General features: G+C 51.7%; 1 protein-coding gene across 3 annotated transcripts in view; it reads left to right on the top strand.

Moving 5' to 3' along the window:
* Window positions 1-26,559, top strand: part of GLI2 (GLI family zinc finger 2) — a 244,487-nt gene that overhangs the window by 198,926 nt on the left and 19,002 nt on the right. For 2 of the 3 annotated variants that reach the window (XM_036023598.1, XM_036023600.1), the window contains 5 exons: window positions 9,565-9,764; window positions 12,989-13,174; window positions 21,384-21,585; window positions 22,984-23,197; window positions 24,821-24,943. In XM_036023598.1, coding sequence (XP_035879491.1) covers window positions 9,565-9,764; window positions 12,989-13,174; window positions 21,384-21,585; window positions 22,984-23,197; window positions 24,821-24,943 — 925 coding nt within the window. The remainder of the gene's footprint in view (window positions 1-9,564; window positions 9,765-12,988; window positions 13,175-21,383; window positions 21,586-22,983; window positions 23,198-24,820; window positions 24,944-26,559) is intronic. The other variant, XM_036023599.1, reaches the window with a different exon arrangement.

Below are 26,559 nucleotides of genomic sequence, written 5' to 3'. Positions count from 1 at the left end.
TATGTTGTAAGGTTACTGATTTCATGATTAGTGACATGTGCTGCAAATAACCTTTCCCAGTTTGGGCCTGGTCTCTTCACTCCCTTGATGAAGAGAAGTTCCTGCTGTAATATAGCTCATGTTGTTGAAATTCCCTCTATGATTTTCTTCACACAGTCTCCTCCCACCCAGCTGTCTGGTCAGAGCTTCAGTCCCTGGACTCTGTTAGCTATTGCCCAATATGACCTACCCTTTGTTCAGCTGTTCTCCTGTCTCAGAACACCAGGCCTTCACTGCTCATTGACCTCTTTCCATTTCCCTAGACCCTAGCTCAGATGCCACTTCCTGCAGGAAGCCTTCTCAGATTGCCCTAGCAGAGTGAATAAATTCTTCCCTTCTCACCCCTCTCTCTGCCCCAGCACCTCATGTTCTATTTGCAGGCTACAATCAGTGTTCACACTCTTTCCATAACCCTACAGGTCCCAACATAGTGATTTTTGTTAAGGCACCCCATGAGCTATAGATTTGGGGGGCTGTAATTTCCTGAGTTCATGCCTGGATCTGGGGCACCCTGCTCAGCAGCATCACTCTGGCAGCCTGTCATTGCCACAGCTTCATGGACACTCAGGCACCCTGCTGAGATCTGACACACGTAACTTTAGGATGGACCCTGGGAATACTGGGGCTGATCACACTTGGTCTTGTACTTGTGAGTCAGGTTTGTGACCACATGCCCCACTTTCTGAGTGTGGGGTCCTGGCTGAGTCTTTCTCAGACTTCCAGGTTGCCACCTAGTGCCATCAGAGGCCCATGCTCAGTGAGCGTTGGCTGACAGAGGGAATGATGCACGAACATACAAACAAACCAGTGAATGGTTAGATGTGGTGGGTGTAGCCCTATTCATGGTTGTCCTGCTTGCTGGTTTACAGAGCCTCCTCCACACGGACAGGTGTAGCCCAAATGAAGAAGTACATGCTGATTGGCCAAAAAAAATTAGGTCCTGGTTTGGGCAGGAGCTGTTCTCTAATGCTTTTGAAAAGAATTCATTGTATATCTTACTATTATAAACCCCCCAAGTGCATTTTGAAAAAGACTTGATTTCTGGAACTTTTTAAATCTCTGGAAAACGTGGCAGCAAACTTGCCAATGTACAGTTTCACATACCAAAAACAAAATCCCAAAAAACAGAAAACCAAAAATCAACAAAACCAAAACCCTTGAAGAAGAGATTGAACTCCACCCCAGAGGAGCTGACAGAGCCCTGTCCGTCTGCTGGTAGGCCTAAGGGAGCAGGCACGCCCTGGTGAGCGTAGGCACATGCCTGCCCAACCCACCCGGCCCTGGCACTGAGGAGCCCCAGTTTGGGGAGGAGAGTACCTTAGCATGGCAAGGCCATCTTCAGGGAATCTGCTTTCCATCCAGCGGGTCAGTGGGCCTAAGGCCACCTGCCCAGTGTTTCTGAGAAAGTGGGTGGCTGGCCCCAAGCAGCTCAGCCATAGCAGAGGGGTCCCGGCCTGCCCACTCTGAGCCCACTGACCTCTTCCATGACTTTATCATCCTGGTGGGTGGTAGCATCTCAGCCCGAAGGCAAGACCGGCACGTGAGAGCAAGCTGCCCTTGGGGCAGGAAGGTTGGCATGTTAGGACTGTTTGCAGGGCACGTGCAACATCAGTGACTGTGTCGTCCAGGTGGTGGGCAGGAAGGCATGTCCCAGGGCCCTGTGTGCATGGGGCTTGGAGTGTAGCTTGCAGATGCCTCACCGCAGGGAGGGGGCTTCCCTCCCTGCCAGCCTGCCACTGATGGAGACCTATGGGGGCTGGGCTATCCCAAGATATACACACGTGTCCTCTCTCTGAGAGCTGACAGTGTCAGGAGAAAGGTGACAGTAATAATAATGGGAATGTCTGAGCCTCCCACGAGCCTACCCTGCACCAGACCATATGTTGACGTGCTGTAGCAGTTTCTAACAAGTTACAGCAAACTTGGTGGATTAAAACAACAGAAAGCCACTCTCTCACAGTCCTGTTGGTTAGGAATCTAAAGTCAGTATCACCAGGCCAAAATGGGGCACAAAGAATCCATTCCTGCCTGTGTTATGCCCTGCTAATCTGTCCTGGAGAAAGTATTTGCACAAAGCCATCAAAAGGTGTCTCTGGGTTACTGGGGTCCTTCCTCCAGCTCCCGACCCTCAACAGCTCATGCTGAGTCTGTGTGAGTCAGCATCCCTCAGCTCTGCATTGTCTGCCTCTCCAAACAGGCTCCATGGGTGGGGTAGAGGGGCCCTGATCCCTACCTTCCCATCCCCTCCTCTCACCACATTGAGGAGTGTGTTGGTTCCTGCCCTTGTGCTTTGGTTCTGGCTGTGCCGTAAGTCAGACACTCTCCTTTCTCCTCCCACCAAGCAAAATCTTCCTGTTACTCCTCTAGCCCTGTAGAATGGGTCACCATCATCCCAGCTCCCAGAGATGGCACCTGTCTCCAGGGGTCTAGGCCCAGCCAGTGTGGCACTGAGAGATACATGTGGCCATGCAGGGTTCTCATCACTTATGCCTTTCCTTTCATGTCCTTTCAAAAATCTTGAGCCAGCACATGGGGAAGGGTCCTAGGACTTGATATTGGAAGATGTAGACTAGGCATACTCCTCTGCCCTCTGAGTTTCTTCCGTTTACTCGTGAAATCTAAGAAAAGAGATGCTGAGACTGGCTGAGCACCTACTGAGCACCCAGGGCCACAGTGCACACCTGCCACACTAGTTCAGCCCATCTCACAGCTGCGCTTCAGGCAGGCTTCATTGCTACATCCTGCAGCCACAGACAGAGGCTGCAGGTAGCACCACCAAGGTCCACAGTAAGTGGCAGAGCTGTAATTCAGGCCCAGAAAGTCCATCCTTTACCCATACATGTGAAGGCTCCCTTAGCCCACACCCCACCCCAGGGTCAGCAGGAGGACCAGCTGAGGTAAGACCTGGGGAGGGATACCAAACTGATCTTGAGGGCAGAGGCAGAAGCGTGGCTCTCGAGGGCTGTCTGGAGATGTCACAGTACCAAGTCTGATTCAAAGAGTCAGAAAAGCCAGTGTCCATTCCAGCTTTGCTACTTAGGCAAGTCTCATTACTTTCCGGGGCTGCAGTTTCCATCTCTTTTAAATGGAGATAGTAAAACCTGCCCCGCAGCATCATTGGATGTGTTGCATGCATCGGTATCCAGTGAATGTTTGCAACTTGGCGGCAGCGGCGTCCCTGTGGCAGCGTCCAGTTGGGCTTGAACATCAGCCATTCGGCTAGGTCTCCTCTTGCTCTGTACTTCGACCCTTCTCCCTTTCCTTCTTTCTTACCCTGGCTATCATCCTGGTCTTTGAGCCTGGCCCTGGAATCTTGTCCAGGAGCTTTGCAGGACCTCTCTGAACAGGGAGGGAGGCAGGGAGTGAGGGAAGAGGAAAGATCCTATTAAGGAGCACCTTTCCAGGGCCTGCCCCTCCAGCAGACCAGTGCCCACATAAAGGGGAAGCGCAGGGGTCCTCTGCTGCAGCAGAATCAGGCCGGTGAGTCTGCGCCCTGCCGCTGTCCACTGCTACCAACATGTGCACATGCATGCACACGCACACACAAACATGAGGAGGTGGGGAGGCAGTTGACTGTTTTTCTTACCCAGATTCCCTGGCTGTGCCTCATGTCCACATAAGGAAAGGGCAGGACATCTGGGCTCCTCTCCACAGTCCTGCAGATGGCAGAGTGGACAGGATGGAGAGGCTGAGGAACTATGGCTCAAGTCTGCCTGGTGAGATGCTGGGCCCGGGGTCACTCTGGGAAGGGCAGGCTGTGTTAGTCAAGCGTACCTTGATGGGCCTTTGCAGTTGCCTAAGAAAAAACTTGGCTTAAACTGGTTTAAACAGCAAACAAACAAACAAAATGTATTATTTCAGATACTGAAAAGGCCAAGGGTACTAGCATCTGGTGAAGGTGGATCCATCCATACCCAGGGATTCAGTTCAAGAAACTGGTTCTACATCTCTCAGCTCTGGTGTTCTGTGTATCAAACTCAGCCTTGCCGCTCCCCGACCCACCCGGCCCAGCCCCAAGGGCCCCTAGCAGCTCCACACTTACATCCTACTTGCTTAGTAATCCCTGTGGGCAGAGAGCACTTCCTTCTCAAAGGGTCTGGCCAAAGCTGCTGTCTTAGATACACACGCCCATCTCTGAACCAGTCACGGTGCCTGGCGGTAAGGGATGCCCTGATCAACTGGTCTCGGGTCACATGCCATCCTACCTGCCTTCCTCAGCAGAAGAACAGGCATGGTCCAGTACAGATCCAGCCCAATGCAGACCCAGCCCAAAGTGCTGTATGGGCTCTACTCCAGTCCCCCAGGCATAACCTTCATGCACATGCATCCTCACACTCCATCCTTTTTTTGCATATGTGGATACTCATAAACTCCTATTCATCTTTCAGAGCCCAGCCCAAATTTCCCCTTCTTTAAGAAGCCTTTCCTCACACTTACAGGCACTTAGGAAATTTGTTCCTATGTTGGAGCCTTATCAAACTTCCCTCTGCTTACTTGATATGCAGGTCTGCTTTTTTCACTTGGGCTCTGAGCTCCCCACAGTTCTCTGGGCATAGAGCAAATGCTTGGGACAATTTTGTTGGGAGAATGAACAAATATATGAAGAAACATCTGGTAGAGTCAGGCTCAGATGAGCTCAGAGCTGGACTGAGGGGAGAAGGCAATGCCTAAGGGTGGTGCCCAAGCTACACGGCTTGCAAAAAGGCTGACTCTGCAGTCCTGTTGACCATGGCCTGCAAGTGTGTGAGTGTGTGTACATACTCATCTGCCACATAGCAGACTACAACCATCTTTCAAAATGAGCTCCCACAGCTGGCCCTTTCTCCCACCCTCAAGGTCACCTCCTTGAGTCTCTGCCTAGTTACCAGAAATGAAGGCATGGACAGGCTACAACTGAGACCAGGGTCAGGCCCCCATGGTAAGTGGTGTAGAAATAGATGAAGAAAGGGAGATTGCAGCTGGTGGTTGGCCTAAAGCAGTAGCTCTTGATTTCCCTTGCAGATGTCTTTCCTGGTGAGGTCCCGTGGTATGGTCCTCAGTTCACCAGGACTGGCAGTACCCAGCCTGCCTGACGACTCTCAGGCCCTAGGATGGAACCAAGTTTCCAAGAAGATGGTGTGTTCCCTGAAGGACCTGCTTTGTAGGTTGGCAGTTTTGTTGTGATTTCAGTGCTGCTGTGAAGCCCCCCGGTCCCCCAAATGCATTAATAATGCTTTGAACTCTGCCATTTGAAATTTGTTTCTTTGGTCTGTCCAAGTGACAGCTCTTGGAACATTTGTGCCCCTGGATCCTTATCAGTCACTCATAACACAGTGTGAGAGAGAGGTTCCAGCTCCCTCCTGAGGACTGGGTTGGATTGTGTGTGGTGAGGGGGTGGTGTGGAATGAAGACAAAAGGGAGCTGAAACAGGGCAGGGAGAATGCCTCCCATCCTCAGGGGCTGCCTCTCTCCGATCATGCTCTTCCTAAGCCCCTCTCACAAAGAACCAAGGGGGTGGGCTCGGGTGCAGGCTCAGACCCAGACCCACCGAGGTTGACTACCTGCTATCTGAGTGACTTTAGGCAATGGATCTAGCCTTTCTGACTGTGTTCCCATCTGTAAAATAGGCATAATCACTTATTTTTTTAAATTTTGATGAAATTTTGAAATTTTATGAAATTTTTATTTAGATTAAAAAAAACACACACACACATGGTCTGTGATGCCAGCACTCGGACTGCCTGTCTTGAAGAGGTGCCGTGTAAGGGCACAACTAAGGACTACTGAGCTGAGGGACATCCTGGGAGGTTTTCTGGAGGAGGTGTCTGGACAGGCATCCTTGGCTGTGATGACTGATGGGCCTGTGGTCTTGGCTACTGAATACCCCAGTCAGTAGATGCTCCACACCCCAAGCTGACTTGTTGCTGAGACAGGAAGGGAGTCCATGCTTGGTCTTCTTGTGCCACCCTGGTGAGGTGCCAGAGAGGGCCAGTATCCTGGCCATGGCCACCCAGCTGAGTGGGAAAGATCAGGGTTACAAGGAACCCAGTGCTCTGCAAGATGCAGGCAGTGCCCAGGGGCAGGCTCCTGTCCCTCCATTTCCAAGCCTTGTTCCCTCGAATACTTTCCAGAATCCAGCCCTGCTGTGCACGTGCAGAGAGGAGCATTCCATTCTGTCTCTGCTGGGAGGCTCTGCCGGTCCAGATCCAACCCCTCCCAGAACCAGCACCAGCAGTCTCCACGGCCTTGGAAAGAGCAAGGGGTTGTCCTGTGCACCTTTCATTAGCTGTGTGAGCTGACCTGTCTCACCCTGACCCCTATCTAATCTGTCTTGGGGTATGGAGGTGGCCGCTCTCAGCTTCCTGCCCCATCATACCAAGGGAATAGGAAGTCCTCAGTGCATTCTCTGGTGGGGTGGGGTTGCCCCTGGGATACGGGCAGCACCATCCTGGGAGTGATGTCATCTTGGGTTGAATCCTGGCTTGCATCTCTCTGGCCACTCACCACCTGGAGGGGTGACTTCCCTCTCTGGACCCTGCCTCCTCCTGGTTGGTGCTGGAGTTTGTACACATCCTTCTGATGGCCATGCAGCTCTGCTGCCTTCATCCAGTTCCCCTGTATGGAGCTTCTGGACTGCCCCCTACTGAGCCCAGGCCTGAGACCCAAGAAAGTGCCCTGGAAGAAGGGAGCTCCTTGTTTCCTTGGCAATGGCATGCAGTGGGAAAGGGGGTTAGAAATCATTCGCCTCCAAAGTGGGCAACTGAGGTATGGAGACAGAAGTCCCAGTTGCTCTGTGTGGGGACTCAGGCCCCACCTGTCTCCTCTGAGCCCAAATTCTAAGTCTGGACTGGGTTCCAGCCCTGCCAGGGTGGTGTGCACACTATGGTGTTCACACTGCTGAGGTGACACCTCAACCCAGCCTCCTACTTGGGAGATGCTCACCTGTCCAGTGGAATAGAGCTCAACTTAGACAGTCACCAGACTGCCATGTAGCTTAAAGTTGTTGTTTCTTTAAATCACCATGTAATCAATGGCTTGTCTCATGGGGTCTCCACTGTAGTCAGTGGGCTCCACAGGGCAACCCCAGTGCCAGGAAGATGTGGGTAGGCTCCCTAGGACCACCTGCTTCAGTCACCACAGGCTGCTCTGACACAACCCCAACCAGAGCCCTGTGGGCCCTGGGAACCTGCCTCGAGTGACTGGGAAGGACCGAAGGGCCCTTCCCTGTTCTGCAGGCCAGCCACACACCCTGCCTTTCACTGAATTATACTCAGCCTTCCAGAACCTGCGCCTTTCAACCTCGAGTCTGTCCTGAGTCATACAGCAGTTTCCTCCCTGCCCCACATGTGATGTACTCCCTGAATCTTTTCTTCACAAAACACCTGTCCTGTTGTGGGAACATCAGTGTCCATTCTGCCATGGACAGTGCCAGAGCCAGTAGAAACTACCCTTGGGCGAGAGAGTGAGTTAACGTGGTTCCATTTTTTTCCCCTCAGACACATGGCAGCCCCTGTCTATAATAGACCCATCTCTTAAGCCCCTCACACAATGCAGTTGCCTCATGGGTGGACTGACCTCTAAAAATGGCCTGTGAACAAGCATAGCTTGAAGCTATGACTTATGATTTATCCCTAATGCTCCCTTCTACCAAGCTCAGTGCCTGGCACACTTGTGCAGCTGTCACTGGTTGCGAAAATGCTTCTGAAGCATGCTGGTTCCCTGCCAGTGGCTGGCATGCAGAGATTCCCTGGACATGTTCTGCTCCCAGGCAGCACTGGGAGATGGACTGACCCACCAGGACCAGAATGGTACACCCTGGGGACAGCAGGGAGAATGGAGAGAGCTGGTGCCAAGGAAAGGGGCTTCAGGAAGGACATTGCTGAGGGGCAATCCCTGACCTGGGTGTATAGGGATTACACCCAGGGTGTAATAATTAGCCTGACAATGTATAGGGTGCAGGAAGGCATTTGAAGCAAGAAGTGCAGCAATGTGGAATTGGCCTGGCTGGTTCATTGGATCTGTACATCTATTTTAATTGCATCTGCAAAAGCTAGAAAATAGTATGGCAGAATGATGACACCCAGGCCAGGGGAGCAGCCTCCGAGTAAGGAGTTTGTTAACCTAGATGTTAAGACATCTGGGTGTCACCTGTTTGGGTCCTGGTTTTCACTGTGTTGTAAGCACAGTTTTCATGCACTGTTGAACATAATCAATAATCCCTGCTTTGCTCCAGCCAAATACATATTATTCCCTCTCTGAAGTAACCAGTTCTAACCGTGCCAAATTTCTGCATCCAACATCAACTCCACATGAAGACTTTGAGGGCCCCTGGGGCACTTCTAAGCTTTTCCTTAAGTGTGGTAGTAATGCTGTAAGAGCAGGTAGACAGCTGCATCACCATTGTAGGGCCTTTCATTCTCTTGGCAAGCTATGAAATAGATGCTATCATTATCCCCATTTCACAGATGAGGAAAGTGAAAGAGAGGTTAAATTAATTGCTCAGTTTGACTGAGCTGTTAAAAGACTGAGATTCTAATCCAGGTTTGTCTGATTCTAACACATATTCTTTCCTTTGCACTTTGCCAAGTCACAGAGAGAGCCTCTTTTCTGAAAACATTTGAAAATTAAATTTTGTTCCCAGTGACTTAGTTGTGATTTTTCTTCAATGGGCACGTTTTGGAGTAGATGACCTTGAGACACCCCTGCAGCCAGCATGCTAGCAGCTGCGTAAAGGCCCCAGGGGAGTGGGGCTTGTGTAAAGGCCCATGTTCGTGTGGAGCAGAGCTGACACCTTCTTGAGGGCCAACCAGGGAGCACAGGTGGGTTGTGGCCATACCAGCCTGGACCAGAGGGACCAAGGCAGGCTCATGCCTGACCATTGGCAGACATCTGAGGAGGGAGGCTTTGTTAGCATTAGAAGGAATTTCATGTAAGGGAAGCTAAATAATATTCCAAACTTTTAATTGTGGCTAGCCATTTCAAAATTCTTCTTGAATCCTGATCTTCATAGCTGCTCCATGCTGAGTGCCTCACACCAGTGATGTCCAGCTACAGTTCTCCCCTTTCAGGGCACCTTCTGATCCCCTGTGTTCTCATTTCTATTGGGAATGTGAGCTCTTTGCGTATTTTCATGTTCTATTTTCCATACATTTGCAGAATGCATGCCTGCATTCCTTTATCAAATTGACTTGTTGTCTCTATGTGTTCAGCCCTGAGCAGGCACTGGGGAAGCAGTGGTGACAAGTTGCACAGGTGTGCAACCTGCTAAGCCTGTGGTCCAGCAAATGCAGTCATGCGTGCAGAGAATACCATCACCAGCACAAGACTGGTTGGTGTGTGGGCAGCCTTACCGGGACCTTTCCACCTGCATTCACTGGCTGGTGTATGAGAGTTCAGACTCTGTACAAAGAAAGAGTGACTGAGGGATGTTGGCATACAAAACAAGAAGGGCAGCTTGCCTGTTTGGTTTTGCTGCTTGGTGGGGCTCCCTGCATGTCCTCCTCAGTAGGCCATGCCTTCTTAGAAAGCTCCCCTTTTTCTCTGCAGGCCTCCTGCCCTGAGTGGCAGCCCTGTCATCTCTGACATCTCATTGATCCGGCTTTCCCCACACCCTGCCGGGCCTGGGGAGTCCCCTTTCAGCGCCCCCCACCCGTACATGAGCCCCCACATGGAGCATTACCTCCGTGCTGTGCACAGCAGCCCCACGCTCCCCACTATCTCTGCCAGGGGTCTCAGCCCTGCTGACGGTGAGTACTAACCATGGTGTCAGGTGGGTACTAGACTTATTGGGGTGAATGCCTTCCTAAATCATTGTGTTGCATCACTATGTCGTCGTATACCTAAAATTAATAAAATATTGTATGTCAACTTTAGTTGAAAATAAAAGGAAACGTTCAAAAAATAAGAAACCAGCCCTGGCTGGTATGGCTCAGTGGGTTGAGCACTGGCCTGCAAACCAAAAGGTCGCTGGTTCAATTCCCCGTCAGGGCTCAGGCCTCCCTTGTGGAATCAGTCCCTGGTTGGGTGCCTGTGAGAAGCAACCAATTGATATTTCTCTCTCACATTGATGTTTCTCTCCCTCTCTTTCCCTCTCTCTAAAAATAAATAAATAAATACTTTTTTCCTAGAAACTGGTACTCTGATATATTTAAAAATAAAATCAAGTGCTTAAAAAAAAGGAACCAGGTGAATCTTCTCAAAATCTGCCCACTGAAACTTTCCCTCTCAGCCGAGTCAGTGCCAGGTTAGTGGGCCCTTGCTATGTGCACTTCTGAGACTATGGGTAGAGGCTCCAGAAACACAGATCCCATGGATCCTTCCTCACTACCACCTGCATCCTCACCAAGAGGAGTGTGTCCTTTTCCAGCTCCTGGATGTGTCCGTGAGGTGAAGTTGAGCTCTAGATCTGAGAAGCCTCTGACTGGAGTTTTACAATAAAAAAGGTTTCAGTCTCCAAATATCCAGAAAGGCTCCCTAAAGCACTGGGCTCATCTCCCTGGCCATGAGGTTTGCATTGTGCCTGGTGGTCATCAAAGAGAAAACAGACAAGGCAAATGGTTGCAACCACGGGGCCTGAAAATGGCTGGACAGAATGTGGCACCATTCTTAAATAGCCCCTTGGGGTTAGAACCCAGCCCCGAACTCTGCGTGGGTCCCCTTAAAGGTTGTTCTGCCTCCACGTCAGGTCACCTTGCCCTGGAAAGCATGCTAGGGCATGCCTCTCCTGTTGACCCAGCTGGTGACAGGCTGGCCTGGAGCTGGAGGATGCAGGCCAGGCTCCAAATGCTGCCCTGGCCTTGATGCTCACACAGGGTGTCGTGGGCTGAACAGTGCCCCAAGAGCATAAGTCCATGTCTTAATCTCCAAACATGACAGCACTGCCTGGTTTGGAAAAAGGGCCTTGGAAGACATGATTACATTAGGAATTTTGAATTGAGATCATCCTGGATTTTCCACTTGGGGCCTTAAATCCAATGACAAGCATCCTTATAAGATACACAGATGAGAAGACAACTCAAAGATGGGACTGATGTGGCCACAAGTCAAGGAAGCGGGCAACCTCCAGAAGCTGGAAGCAGCAAGGAACAGATTCTCCCCTAAAGTGTCCAGAGGGAGGAGTGTGGCCCTGCAGACGCCTGATTGTGCACTTCTAGCCTCCAGATCTGTGAGGGAATAAAATTCTGTTTTATGAACAGCAGTCAGCACCAAGGCTGTACTAACTTGTTACAGCAACCATAGGAAACTGATACACATTAGTTTTACTAGAGAGGAGGCAGAACCCTGCAGTTCCCTGGGCCTGGGCCCGGGCCAGAGCGGGCCCTGCGGGATGTAGGAAGGACAAGGAACAGAGTATTCTCCCAGAGATCTTATGAATCAAGGACACTGAAGTCTCAGCTGTAGCCGTATAGCCTATGAAGAGCTAAGTGGTGAGACAGGGCTGTCCTTGAAGGAGACTTTGAGTTGACTGAGCACTGATTTTATGCCAGGTTTTGATATAAAAATTGATGTAGCTCCTACCACACCCACTTATCGAGGCCCCAGACCCATGAAACAACAGGGATGGGTTCAGCACCAGAGAGGATGTGGTTAATTTGCATGACCCTGCCCCTTCAGATACCTGAGGCCTCACTGTCCCTGGCCCAAGCTCCCAAGTAACTGGAGATAGCATTCTAGGCTCAGAGAGCAGCAATGTCCGCAGTGCCAACCCCAGTGCCTCCTTGCTCGAGGCCTGGAAAGTTCACCAGCAATCTGAGCCAGTGCTGCCAGACTGTGCGTGCCCTGAGGATGAATGGGCACTCCAGGGAGAGCTTCAGGGAGGAGGTGTTTCTGTCATGGACAGGGAAGGCAGAGGCCTTGGAACATCAGCCTGGCTGAAAGGCCAGGGCTCTCTCTGGAGGACACAGCAGGAGACAAGAAGAGGAGGAAGAAAATGGCCTTTTCTACAGCATGGCTTCCTCTCTCTGCCCGGCACATGTGTGATCTCCTTTGGTATTTACAAGACAGATAGCAGTGAAACTGTGGAATACAGTGGTTAGGAACTTGAGCTCTGGCATCCGGCTACCTGCTGTGTGGCCTTGGGCAAGATCTCCAGCTCTTGAAATTCCGAGTGCCTATCTGCCAAGGGGCGGAAGTGGCCCCTCAGCACTTGGTGTTGTGGCGATAGGGAAATTAGAGAATGACTGATTCCCTCAGTGCGGTGCCTGCACAGACCCAGCCAGCGCTCTGCACACATTGACTGCTACTATCATTTGTAACAGTAATTTAAGTCGTGGGTACACGACTTAAGTCCATGTTACAAATGGAAGACCGAGCCAGCTCAGAGAGGTAGCGCCTTCCCAATTTTGCATATCTGGTAAGAGCTAACACTCATGATGGGTATGCGTGGTCTCCAAGTCCCCGGTCCTTTCCCTGGCACCACACCTCTTGAGGGTCAGACCCCTGAAGATCTGGAGTACATCCCACCTCTGCTGAGGCCCAGGCAAGAGTGGAGGCAGCCAGCTAAGGGGCAGGGAGCTGGCCGACTGTGGCAGGCGAGAAGCTCTCCACTGTGATCTCACCTTGCATTTCAGTGAGACTGGCGTGGCCCAGCTGCCTGGCTGCTGTGTTCACATCTTTTTCCTCTGAAGCCTCTGCTGGACCATGGACCCTGTTGGCTTGGAGCTGTGGGCTTCTGTGGGGCTTGGAGGAGGAGGAGAGAATGGGGATTGTGGCTTTGACGAAATGGAGGAATGCAGAGGAGAGGCCACAGTCTGGTCTCCCTCCTCCCCATCAGCAGAAACACGTCCATCCCACTCAGTCGCTCAGTGGGGACATGGGCCAGAGGGCAGGGGGACACAGGGCTCAGGGGCAGAGGAGGGACTAGAGGGCACAAGGGGAACTCCCCAGGCCAGGTGTGTTTCTTTCTCTCTTTTTTTTTTTGTTTGGCCAGATTCTAATGGCTTCTTTCTTTCTCCCTCCTTTCTGCCCACAGTGGCCCATGAGCACCTGAAGGAGAGGGGACTGTTTGGCCTCCCCCCAGCAGGCACCAACCCCTCAGACTATTACCACCAGATGACCCTCATGGCAGGCCACCCCACACCATATGGGGACCTGCTGATGCAGACGGGGGCGGCCACTGGCACACCCCATCTGCATGACTACCTCAATCCAGTGGACGGTGAGTGCTGGGACTGGGGATGGGGCTCACAGTACCCCCTGTAGCTGAGGAGGGTGCTTGCTGCTCCTTTGGGGTGAGGAGCCCTGAGGAGGGGTCTAGGATTTACCCCAACCCCTGCCAGGACTGCCATCCGCAGGGCCAAGTCTGAACCACACACAGATACAGCGAACCAGTGTGGGCCAGGAAGTGTTTGAGGAATTGCAGACACTGCAGGGAACAGAACACTCACCTCTACCTTCATGCAACTTCTAGCGTACTGAGGGAGACAGACAACTCTGGGCAGAGCAGGGAGCACTGGGGTGGAGTGGGGGTGCAATCTTAAATGAGGACATCAAAAAGTCTTCACTGGGGAGATGATACTTGAACAAAGAATTGAAAGGGGTAAGCTGTGTGGAGAAGACTGATCCAGTCAGGTAAGCAGGCAGTGGTGTGCCTGGGAGCTCAAGAAACATCCAGGCCAGTGGCCCTGGCAGCCATGAGTCGGAGCAGGAGTGGCGTGCCAGAGTTCTGGGACTGGTCCTGCAGGCCATTCTTGGTGAGAGTGGCTTTCCGGGGGAGTGGTATGGGGCCTTGGAGGCAGTTGGACAGAGGAGTAGTGAGGTCTGCCTTATTTTTTAAAGGAATCTCACCCTGACTGCTGATTTGAGAATAGATTTTGGAGCAGTGTGGAAGCAGGGGTCTGGTTAGTAGAAGTGGTCATGTTTTAGACAGATGTTGAAGATAGAATCCAATTTGTTGCCAGATCGAATGTGCTGTTAGGGAGAAAGAAAGGCATCAAGGACAGGCTCAGGGGCTTGGACCTAGGTACTGGAGGGCAGAGGCATGAGGAACTGAGCCAGGGGCTGCGGGCTGGGCAGATTGGGCAGGTGGCAGACCAGGTGTTCAAAGATAAAGGTCTTAGTACCCGTTAGGTACCAGGTTCTTCCTTCCCACCTTGCCCTGCGTGCTGTAGGAACTAAGCACACTGAATGAGATCCCATGTGAACTTGGCTCAGTGCCTGGCATATAGTAGGTGCTCAATTAATGCTAGTTTCAGTCTCTTTCCACCAATGTCCTTTTATGTCTTCCAAATCTATCTCTCCCTGCAGGATTTTGTCTCAATTGTTGGCATCACTGCCCACTCTGTTCTTATGCCCTATGCCATAGTCCTCCAGGACACCTTCTCCTCGGCACTGCCCCATCCACCCTGCTCATGCCCTCCCCCAGGGCAGCCAAGTCTGGCTCATCAACCCCTCCTCCCGGCCATCCAGTTATTCACCACCCTCCCAGCACTGCTTCTCCACTCGGCTCATTGCCTGCCTCTCATTGATCACTTATCCCCTTGGCCATTCTGCAGCCAGCCCCTGGGGCTCCCATCACTCTCAGGGTAAAATACAAACTACAGCATGGTTCCAGAGGCCTTCCCCTCACCCTCATCTTCCCCCATTTGCACATGGCACTCCTGCTAGTTCCTGCACCTGTGGGCTGCCCCTGCTCCTGCCTGCAGTGCCCTTCCTTGCATGCTGGCCTGGCTCAGTCCTGCACCAGATCCTAGGACTCAGGCTAGTCGGCATATCTCCTGAGACACTATCCCAATCCTGCCTCAGCCCAGCTGCTCCTCTCTCCTGGGGTTCCTGCGACTCTCCCAATGTCAACCTTTCGGGCTCGAGCTACTTGGACTGTGCTGTCTGGCACTTCTTTAACTGTATTCTAGGTCTGGAAGCATGGCTGCCAAGGAGAGGCCTCTGTGTGGGGGAGGGGGATGAGCACATGAGTGGCAGTCACAAAAGAACCTGGGGTAGAAAGATGCAAACTCATTAGGGAAGAAACTATGCTGGGGCAAGCAGCTGTCCACTTGCAGGGAGCCTAGAAGGGGGCTGGGAACAAGGCAGCTCTGTGTTCTGGGGTGCTCAGCATGTGGCCACGTGTGGGGGCTGAACATCTGAGAACCAGGAAGTGAGGAGGTGAGTTCACCAGTTGGCATGAGAGCGTCCTTCTCATGTCAGCTGCTGCTGATTAACTCATCACACCCACCGCAATCCTTTCTGCACCTCTGTCTTGAGAACGCCATAGGCTTCAGGGTGCAGAGGGAGGCATCGCCAGGACAGCATTGGCCTGAGTGGCACATCAGCTTCTCAGGCTGAGTGAGCCATGGGGTGTTGGGGGTTGGGGGAAGGTGGTTCTGACCCTGATGGATTCCAGTTACTGATGGTTTCTTTTCCTTTGTTCTCAGTGAGTTATAATCCAAGGAAATCAGAGTAGTTGAGTGTTCTCCTGTATTTGTCATTACATAGTACAGTATTTTTCCAACTAGCTGAAATTCGATCCAGAACCTTTGTTTCTGCTTTTTTTTCTTAAATTTTCTTCTTTTTTTTTTTTTAGATTATTTATTTATTTATTTTTAGAGAAGGAAGGGAGGGAGATAGAGAGAGAGAGAAACATCAGTGTGCGTTGCTGGGGGTTATGGCCTGCAACCCAGGCATGTACCCTGGCTGGGAATCGAACCTGCAACACTTTGGTTCGCAGCCCACGCTCAATCCACTGAGCTACACCAGCCAGGGCTTGGTTTTGCTTTAAAATAAAATCTTTAAAAAATAAAAAAATCTATCATGTATCATCCTGAGCTACAAATTGACATGTAGATTACTTTGCAAGCACATCACTAAGAGTTGATTTTATTTACATTAATGACAAGCATAACACTCACCAATTAGGTATTTCTGTCCAGCTTCAATATAGATGTGCTGCTCATGTGCAGCTCTGAGACACTTGGTGCTCCCAGACCTGCTCTGGGGTGTCCCGGCCCTGCCCCTGCCGGGATCTGTGGGAGCTGGGAAAGCCCTCCCACTATACTGTTCTCTGCTGGTCCCAGCTGCACAGATCCGGGAAGGGAAGCTTCTATTAGGAAGCTTCAGTCCACTCAGTGATGGTGTGAGTGGATCTTCCGATCAAATTTCTTTTTGTTCAGACTCTGGCAGAGAAAATTATGCAGGCCTGCAGCCTGGACAACATAGCTCAGGAGACCGACTGACTAAGAAGGACCCTGAGACTCTCTGAGGACATGTGTGTTCATGTTAGGAGCTGTCCATAAACATGACCATGACATGTAAGCTCTGTGCAGGTGCAAGAGGCCTCCGGGACTTGTAGAAAGTCAGGAAGACTGTGCCTTCCCTCTCTGTCTGTCTGTGTGTTTATGTGTATCTCTAGTTCATTCTGAGGGTATTTATTGAGCATCTACCATGTGCTCATCTAGATGCCAGGGACACAGCAGCGTGCTGCCTGCCAAGTCCTGCCCAGGTGCTGGTCTTCATGAGCTTCTTGGCAGGGCAAAGGGTGCTATCCTAGGGCCACCTCCACCCCTGCCTCCTCTCTCAGTACCTTCCCCTTCACATTCCAAGAGGAGGCAGCATTGTGGAACAAAGAACTTCACAGAGGCTCCGAATGTCAGGCCGGAGTGTGGAGATGACTGAGACAGCCTGGCGAGAGGGGTGTAGGAAGGCTACTTGTTGGGTCAGTATCTAGCAGAGCAGTGCCCCCAGTCCGCTTGCTGGCAAAGCACCAGCCCAGTGTTTACCTTAGGCAACTTCCATCTACACAGTTCTTTGTTTAATATTATATTTTTAATAAACTTGCTTTTGGGGGTTAAATAAATGGATCTCAAAATGGAGCTTTGTAGTTTTTCTGACATGGGAACCTGATAATACTGGAAGAAGATGTCCCCGTCCCTATCTCCACCAAGACTAAAATAACCTCCCTTGGGTCGTGTGCACATCCTGGGCTGGGGGAGCACCATGGTGGTGGAGGGAAGGCAGGAAGGTGGAGAAAGAAGCCTGTGATGGGGCTCCTATTGACTTGAAAAACCAGCCCTGCTGCCCTCCCAGGGCCTCCTCATCCTCCCTCCGCTGGGAGCTGCTTGGCCGCCTGGTCATTTGTAAAGGCCCACTGCCTCTTGTTCTTAAAGAAACTGATTTGTAGCAGGAAGTGTGAGGGGTGATGCTACATTGGAAGGTAACAGATAACCAGTCAGGGAATCCAAGGTTATCCTTCTGCCTAGTGGTTCTCTGGAGAGTGAAGAATTCACTGGTTGTCACCAGAGCCCTAAAATGGAATTTTCTCATGTTATGCTGTTGAATATTGGTGATTTAACAGCAGCATGGCAGCAGCCGAACCCCCTCCCACTCCCACCTCATTGAGAAGATTGAAATGTTTCCGATTGAAATGTTGTCTGTTTACAGGCCGTGTTTCCTCTGAGCTGTATATTTTATTGTCATATTGACACTAATTTGACTCGGATGTCACCTTCGTTCTGACGCCTGTTCTTTATGCTGCCTGTGGGTCCAGGGGGGTTTCAGAAACCAATTACATTGATCACACCACAGAGAGGCAGGAAGAGCTGAGGGAGGGAAAGCGGAGGCCCCAGTCAGGCAGGAAGTCCGTGCCCAACTGCCAACAGGAGGAGAGACTGAGGCAGAGGAGACCTGGCTGCAAGTTCCGGAGGGGCAGGGCTGCTGAGTACACGCACAGACTAATGGTGCATGCAGGTCATCTGGTAAACCTGCACAGACAGTCCTATGAGACAAGCTTTATGAAGTCACTTTACAGATAAGGAAGCTGAGTCTGGAGCCCTAAGTATCTTTATCCACATCACAGAATTAGGAATGGTTCTGGTCAGCCTCAACCCCAAACCTCTGGGCTCCAAAGCCTTGGCTGTTTCTATAACAGGGGGATCAGGGGACCAGACCATGGATGGCCGAGTGTGGGGCAGGTTAGGGTCATCAGACTGAATGTCCTTAGAACTTCACCTCAGTGAGTCCAGAAAATACCTGGGTGAGGGGTTAGGCAATGCAAGAGTGCTTCCTGATCACTGGGGATTCAGGATCCATGCACCTTGCCACAAGGTTGTGACTCGCTCTCCCCAGGGAGGGTGTGTGCCAGCCCCATGCTGAGGACAGTTAACATCTGGCACAAAAATGGCTCCTGGGAGTTCCTTGAGAGCCAGGTTCCCTGCACCCCTCTGGCTGCCCTCAACCCAGGTACTTGGGTCCACAGTAATCCATCCACAGCTGTGCATGGTATGCTGGTCAGCTGTGCATAGTATGGCTCATAGCCACCCAGAGGTGGGTGCTGTTGGCCCATCTTACAGGTATGGAACCAGTTCAAACAGTTTCAGACACTTGCTCAAAGTCACCCAGTTCAGTGTTGTTGGGTAGGATCAGAACCTGGGTTGGCTGGGTCCAGGGCCTGTTCTCGCATCTCTGGCCCTTCTTGGCTATCCCAGGGAAAGCAGCTCCCCGAGCACTCCAGGATTACCTAGGGTAATCCAGCACAGGTGGCACCTAAGGAATGCTGCTAGTGTAGCAGCCACGATTCTCGCTTCTCACCTGGAAGGTGAGCTCAGGTAGCACAGGACTGAGGGTGCTCCTTGCTTGTAGTCCCCAGTGTCCAGCCCAGTGCCTGGCATACAGTCAGCATTGCACAAGGGTCTGGTGGGTGAATGAACAAACACATGAATGAGCAAAAGAAAGAATTGTGGGTAAAATGGGGTCTAGATGCAGGTGGCAACAGAAATGGGTAGGGTCAGACATCTGCCCAGGTAAGGGCGGCCAGTGGCTAGCCACCTACAGGCTGTCAGGCATCAGAACAGGCTCATCCACAGATGAATGGATGCAACAGCTCCACAAATCCTGGTCATAAATCACAGGAGAAGCCACAGGAAATGAGTGCCAGGCTTTTCTTTCTATTTAGTAATTTATCAAGGGATGAGGCACATTAATAAACATATTTCCCATGGGGGGGTGGAAATAACAGAGATGAATATCAGTGTCAGATTTGGCCTGTTTCCTCTTGTTAAGGGCAAAAAAAAGGGTGGGAATCCAAATTTTAGCAAAATCTTTTTGTAAAATGTATCACAAAGATGCGTGTATTTCTGACTGTCCATGATGTTAGATCTCCCCCCTCCCCCGCCCCCATGCAGCTCATAAGTAAGTAACAGGAGTCTTTTGGCAGATTCACTTTTGTATCTTACTTTGAATTTCCTTAAAGTGAGAATTGACACGGTGTGAACTCAGTAAATAAGAACAAAGAGGTTTAGATGATGCCTGAATGGGCAGATGAGTGTTTAGGGACAGATGTGCTGCTGTGTGGCCCAGGCATTTTTTCCAGACTTGCTGTCCTTTACTCCAGTATCAACTCTAGGCTGATCAGCCCTCCTCACCCCTGAAGAAGCTACATCAATTTACAGTTTCATCATGGAAGCTCTGCTGGTCTTAGGCACTGTCCTTCATATTTCCCATGTGTCCTCACAACAACACTGCAAGTCAAGCCACACTGCCCCCATTGTACCTACGGACAAAGAGAGGTTCAGGGCGGCTAAGTAACATGCTCATGGCAACCGCTAAGCATCAGGTTTCTGAGGCTGGCAGGCACAAGTTATGTGCCCCACATGGTGCATACATATCTGTGTGTGTGTGTGTGTGTGTGTGTGTGTGTGTGTGTGTGTGTGAGAGAGAGAGAGAGAGAGAGAGAGAGATTCCCCCAGGAGTACCCTCCCCAGGATACCGCTCCTCCTCACCCTGAGCAGAAGCTGTGAGGTGGGTGGTTTTGGTGCCCATCTGCCTGCCTTCAAGTCTGTTTCTCCATCAAAGCTGTCTGACCTTGGGCAAGCTACTGTTCTGTCATTTGTACAAAGAGGCTAATAACAGCCCCTTCCTTATAGGACACTTATGAAGATTGAAATATGTAATACTTTAACATGCTTAGAGTAGCACGTAGCACCTGTGAGGCATATACTGACATGAAAAGATATGTATGTATAGGAAAAAACACTATATATGTATCTATTTCTATCTCTCTCTTTCTCTCTCTCTCTCTCTCTCTATCTATCTATGGTTTGCTACTATCCGAGACTCCACTGGGGTTCTTGGAATGTACCTCCTGAGAGTAAGGGGAGAGTATTGCTCCTACATGACTGCAGGAGGGGTGGAAGATCTGCCCTAGGCTGCAGCTCCCTGCCCTATAAGACTCTTCAGCCATTGCTCCAGACAACTCATCTTACAGTCCCCACCCCAGTCAGGGCTCCAGCTCTCCTCTGGATAAAGCAGTGGCTTAGAAATGGTCTGACAACATCACTGGACAACTCTCCATACGCCAAGGTTTCCACCCTGTCCAGTCCCTCCCTGATTCCTGTTTCCTCTTTGTAAAGGGGTCTGCTAGTGCAGATGTCCAGGGTGGTGGTGAGGAGGAAGTGAGGGGAGGTGCAAGAAGCACCTGCACACAGCAGGGGCTTATTAGTTCTCTGCCAGCCGTGCCCTGCATTTCACATACCTGCATGGAACAGCCTCTTCCTGTACCTTGCTGGCTCCCTTAAGTGGCTTCTGGATTCTCTTTAAACTGGAGAGGTTGCCTGTAAACTCTAGTGCTGCTTGAACACACCCTCTGCTCCCCACAACCTGGCCCAGCCTGCCTCCATGCTTATGCTCACTGCTCCTGGGCTCTCAATACCAGCCTCCTCCCTTCTGCCTGCTCAGACCTGCTCAGTCCCCACAGGGCCCCTCCTTCAGGGAGACGGCAGGCTACCCTGGCCACAGAGTCACCCAGTGGAGCTCTCTACAAGAGCCTGCTACTGCCATACACAGCAACATGGAGAGCTCTCACACATTATAGTGTTGAATGAAGAAGTTGAATCAGAAAGCATTTATAATTTCATTTATATAAATAGGCAAATACTCAAAAATAGCAAGACTAAGCTGTGTATTAGAAGCCAGGGTAGTGGCTGCCCTCTGGGTGGGTCTGGAAGGACGAAGAAGCTTCTGGGCACTGGCCAGGTTGTTTCTTGACCTGGTCCTGGCCTCATGGGTGGGTTCACTTATGCTGTGCACTGCACTGTCATTCCTTCCACATTGCTGGATCCACCTCTGGTCTCTGCATACCGAATAGGAGGGGCACTAGCAGGTATTCAGTGCTCAGATTCACTCACTCTACCATCTGGCCTGTGCTCCTTGAATTCTCACCACACCATGTGTGGATCAGTCCCATTTTATAGATCTGCCAGCTAAGGCTGAGAAAAGCTACATTCGCTTGCCCAAGAGCCCACAACTGGAAAATGGCAGAACTGCAGCTCCCTGTAGGTCATCCTCACAGGCTCTTCCCGTCCCCAGCCTGCCAGTGCCCCTTTTCCCACTTTCCCCCTAAGAACATGATGCTGACGTGCCTTGGGTTGGCTGTCCCACAGTGTCACGTTTCTCCAGCCCACGGGTAACACCCCGCCTGAGCCGCAAGCGGGCGCTGTCCATCTCCCCACTCTCAGACGCCAGCCTCGACCTGCAGCGGATGATCCGGACCTCCCCCAACTCCCTGGTGGCCTACATCAACAACTCGCGCAGCAGCTCGGCGGCCAGCGGCTCCTATGGGCACCTGTCAGCGGGCACCCTCAGGTGAGCCCAGCCTGCGAGCAAAGGGCCAAGTGCTGGGAACCGGACAGGGGTTGGGGGGCACCAAGTAGAGAGGGTCATCACTTTCAACCTGAGAACAAAGACAAGACTTTGTGCCCCAAACACAATTTCCGATGTGGAAAGTAAGATTAGGCCTGTCACAGAAGATTCAATCATTAAATCAAAGATGACTTTCCCGGTATTTCAGCGGGTGGCATGGAGCAGCCAGACCATTGACTGGCATGGAGGTCACACGAGGCAGGAGTGACACTGACTTGAATCATGGCAGTCTCTGGCTGGCAGCAGGCTTCCCACTGTGGTCACAGCAAGGCATACCTGACCTACACCAACACCGGTAGCCCTCTGTGCAGTCTTTGACCTAGGGCTGCAGACCCCAACCTACTTGGCTGAAACCCATGTGCATCTCCTGACTGTCCTGAGAGGCCAGAGGGTTAGGAATATCAGGAGAGCTCAGCCCAAGCACCCAGAAAAAGAAGTGATAACAAATACGTTATCTTTTGCTGTATAACAAATTACTGATAAACTTAGCGGTTTAAAACAACAAGAAGCACTTATCATCTCATACCATCTCTGAGGGTCAGGACAGTGCAACAGGCTTAGCTCTAGGCCTCCCTTGAAGCCGCCATCAAGATGTCAGCCAGGGCTGGAGTCGCCTGAATGGCTCAATGACTGGGCCTGGGGCGGTTTTCAAGATGACCACTCCTAGGGCTGTCGGCGGCGGGAGATTGAGTTCCCTGTTACTGGAGTCTCTTACAACATGGCAGCCGATTCTCCCTGCCCCCATCACAGATCAGAGCCTGTGATCTGATAGAGCAAGGAGGAAGCCACAGCATCCCTTATGGCTTAGCCTCAGAGGTCATCATTTGTTCTTCAGTATCCTGTTCTGGAAAGGGTGGTGCATATGCAGCCAAGCCACTATGCAAGTGACATGGTAGAGTCTAGAAGTGGAAGAAGAAGTTAAAGAAGACCTGGAGGGCTCGGGGCACACTTCCTGGATGAGGGCCATGAGAACAGGCTTCTGAGGCCAAACGGGGCTCAACTACAGAGCAGTGGTGCAGGAGTGCCTCTCAGGCCTCAGAGCGAGGAGGGCCAGCGTGTGCGGTAAGAGTCTGGTACCTCCTGGGGGCCAACCTGCAGGGTGAAGGCTGCATCCTGGGGCAGGGCCTGGGAGCTAAGCATAGAAGGTGAGGCCTGAGATGGCAGGCATTGGGGCACCACTGCTGATTCTGTAGTGAGGTGAAGCCAAGGTGATGGTGAGATTAGCACATGCCCATCCTAATCCCTAGGCAAGGCCTTCTCTGCCCAGAAGTGTTAGCCAACAAAGCCCTATCCCCTACACTCCCACCGCTGCTCCATCACCTTGTCTGATATTCTTTGTAGCCCCGCCTTTACCTTCCCCCATCCCATCAACCCCGTGGCCTACCAGCACATCTTGAACCAGCAGAAGGGCCTGGGCTCGGCCTTCGGACACACGCCACCCCTGATCCAGCCCTCGCCCACCTTCCTGGCCCAGCAGCCCATGGCTCTCGCCTCCATCAACACCACACCCACCCAGCTCAGCAGTAGCAGCAACTGTCTGAGTGATGCCAACCAGGTAGGTGGGTGCAGAAATGGGGGTTGGGCCCCCGTGTACTCTTCTGGACTCCACGAGGGCTGACATCGCTCACTGGGAACTTGTGGAAGGACTGGGTGCAGGTCTGGCTGGTGCAGAGGCCACCTGAGTGAAAGGGCCTTGGGCTGGATGCAGGTTGGCAGGCCTGGGTCGAGTCCTAACATCACCTGCACTCATGTGGACAAGCACCCAGCCTCAGTTCTGCAGTTCCTCCCCCTAAATAAACACAGTAAGTTGATGGAGAGACCCTAGAATTCAGAGTCTGGCACAATGCAGGTACTCTGCACAGCATATGAAATGGATGATAATTAGTATCGTGCAATTCTGTTTTTGAGGATGAGGTTACCAAAGGCCATGTTTTTAAAACTTTTTTTCAGTTACAGCTTATATCCAATATTTTATATTAGTTTCAGGTATACAGCATAGTGGTTAGATAATCATGTACTTTACAAAGTATTCCTCCGATGTTTCCAGTACTCACCTGGCACCATACGTGGTTACTACAATACCATAGACTATATGCCCTGTGCTGTACTGTGCATCCCCATGGCTGTTTTGTGACTACCAGTTTGTACTTCTCAATTCTTTCACCTTTTTCATCAATTGCCCCAACCTCTCTCCCCTCTGGCAAACTCAGTGTGATCTCTGTATCAATGAGTCTATTTCAATTTTGTTTGCTGATTTATTTTGTTCACCAAAGGCCATCTTATTTGACCTTTCATGTGACCCTTTGACACCCCTGGGGGTATGGTCACACAGTGCCTGGCACACAGTTGGTGCCATTAGTATTTGGTGAACAAATGAAGTCCTATTTTGCAGATGAGCAAATGCAGTTATAGAGACAGTATCAGGTAATGGAAAGAGCACAGGCTTTGGAATCAGACTGTATTTTGGACCCTGACTTGCCTGAAACCTCTTTCAGTCTGAGATAACGCATCTGCAGAGTGGGGCCTGCTCCCTACACAGGGCCGCTGTGCAATACCAGTCGTGTGCACAGAGTCCCATGGAGACCAGACCCTGGTTAGCACTTTGATGACAATTCCTGAGGTGAAATGATTGCCCAGGCACTCACCTCGCACAGCCTAGATGTGGCCATGTGCTAGGGAGGGAGACCAGACACCACAGCATTCTGGAAAGCCCTTTTCTAGGATGTCCTCACTATCTGCTCTAGGGCTCCATGTGGCCACCTGGCAGGTGCCTCCGACAGTAGCTTTCAGTTTTTGTCACACCACCTGATAGTGCAGCTCCAGCTCTGCACTCCTGCTCCCGGGGCTGACCCAGCCCTGTTCTCAGATCCAGAGCCGTTGCTTCTCTGAGGGTCAGAGAAGATGAAGCTGCAGGTCAGGAGGGCGGGTGCCCAGCATTTCCCAAAGGGAAGGTCTCTGTTCCATTTACATGGATGGCGGGGGTGGGGCTCATGGACAGGCTGAGCTCTGGGCTGCCTCCTGGCCGTACCCATGGCCAGAGGACTGAGCTGGGGGGACTCAGATTCTCAAACTTCAGACACAAGGGTTGGCCCAGATAGTCTGTGTGAGGAGGGTCCCAGAGGTTTGAGGTGTCTCTGCCCTGCCCCCGTGTGACAGGATGTCCTATGCACCCCCTTAGAACAAGCAGACCAGTGAGTCAGCGGTGAGCAGTACTGTCAATCCCATCGTCATTCATAAGCGCAGCAAGGTGAAGACAGAGGCCGAGGGCCTTCGACCAGCCTCCCCGCTGTCCCTGACACAGGTAACCTACTGGCCAGCCACCATCTTCAGGCCGGGGCCGGCCCCATCTCCTCTGGGTAGGCTGACTCGGGACAGAGACCTGTTGGTGAATGGATGAACAGAGGAAGGGCTGCCTGCTTGAATGAACGAGCAAATGCATGAGCCCGGGAGGGTGGGGTGGATGTGTCATGAGCTCAGGGAGGCCTCCAGCACCCTGCACGTTGCATGCTCATGCTGAATGAAAGTGGCTAAGTGAGTGGATGAATGTATGAGTGAGGGAATGAATGAATGTCTGGGGCTGCAGCTCTCCCCCCCACCCTCACCACACAGACACCTCACCCTCATGCAGCACAAATCCTGGTCGAACTGAGTTGCTCACACCCTCTGAATGGCTCAGGCTCCAGTCCAGTTGCTCCTTCTCCCTGGAACTCTGTCCCCCAACTTGTCCCCTTGCTGCCACTTCAGCCTTTCTTGACTCTCCTAGATAATAGGACCTGCAGCTACTCAGACGCCCATTGTAGCCTCTGGGATACTTTGTCTGCCTCCTGAACTGTACTGTGAGCTTTGGACAGGTGGCACTTTGGAACAAGTGCCTGGTTTGTTTCTGTGTCACCAGGCCTGGTGCACAGTAATGTGAAATCACATTTTCTAAGGACTTAGTGCACATTTGAGGAAATGAGTGGTGTGGTGAGGGGGAGGGAAGGAAAGATGATTCTTCACAGGCAGGTGGGTAACAGAGCTGCCCGCAGCCTGGGACAGCCCAGCTGTGGGCTGAGACCCTTGTGCAGGTCTCTCTGGAGATCTGATCACTTATTTTAACCCTCCAAGATGACAGGGAGACAGTCCCAGCTCTTGGAACAGAGCCCTGTCATGGGAAGGGCTCAGTGTGAGTGCTGACCTTGCAGACAAGCCTCCCACCCCCCAAGCCTCTCACGGTGGCCTGGTCTCCATCCGTTACTACACAGTCACCAGCTTGACACCAACAATGCCCGGGGCCTCCTGTCCCTGTCTCCCCTGCATCTGTCACACCATCCTTTATCAAACCTGTAAACCATGGGGCATGCTCTGGGCACTTAATTTTTATGAAATACTGGGTTCTATTATTGTCAGAAAACAGAGGGGCTGGTGACAAATTCTTCTTCCCTCGCTGACGCCAAAGCATCTCAGCATGATGCATGGTTTCCATGAGACCGGCCATCATCGGACGCTGCTGAAATTGATGAGGACACACACATCCTGGAGAGATAAACGCGCAGGAGCCGCAAGCATGGTCTGCAGGCCCACTGAGCACCAAGCAGCACCTGGCCCCACCCCCTCCAGCCTAGGGTCCCCAAAAAGGCCTCTTTCCTGCCCAGCTTGGCTCCTCATCTATGTCAAGGGAAAGAAAGCCATTTATCATGAGGAGGTTGTCACCGTGTCAGTCAGTCTCCTGATTCAGTGGCCAGATCCTTGCTTGCAAGGGGGCTGGGTATGCTTCCTCTTGGCAGAAAGTGTGGCACAGTGATGCCCCTCCCTGCCTAACTAAACCCTTAAACTTATGGGCTGGGATGACGCCCAGCTCCATGGGGAAGCCCCAGTCACCCACTGCCCCTGCGCCATCCTCCACTCACATGTCAAGTTGGCAGCTGCTTCGGGTCT

The sequence above is a fragment of the Phyllostomus discolor genome, chromosome 4 (genome assembly GCF_004126475.2).
Source record: "Phyllostomus discolor isolate MPI-MPIP mPhyDis1 chromosome 4, mPhyDis1.pri.v3, whole genome shotgun sequence".
NCBI lineage: Eukaryota > Metazoa > Chordata > Mammalia > Chiroptera > Phyllostomidae > Phyllostomus > Phyllostomus discolor.
The sequence above is the reverse complement of the archived record's forward strand: the minus strand, read 5'-3'. Positions and strand labels throughout refer to the sequence as shown.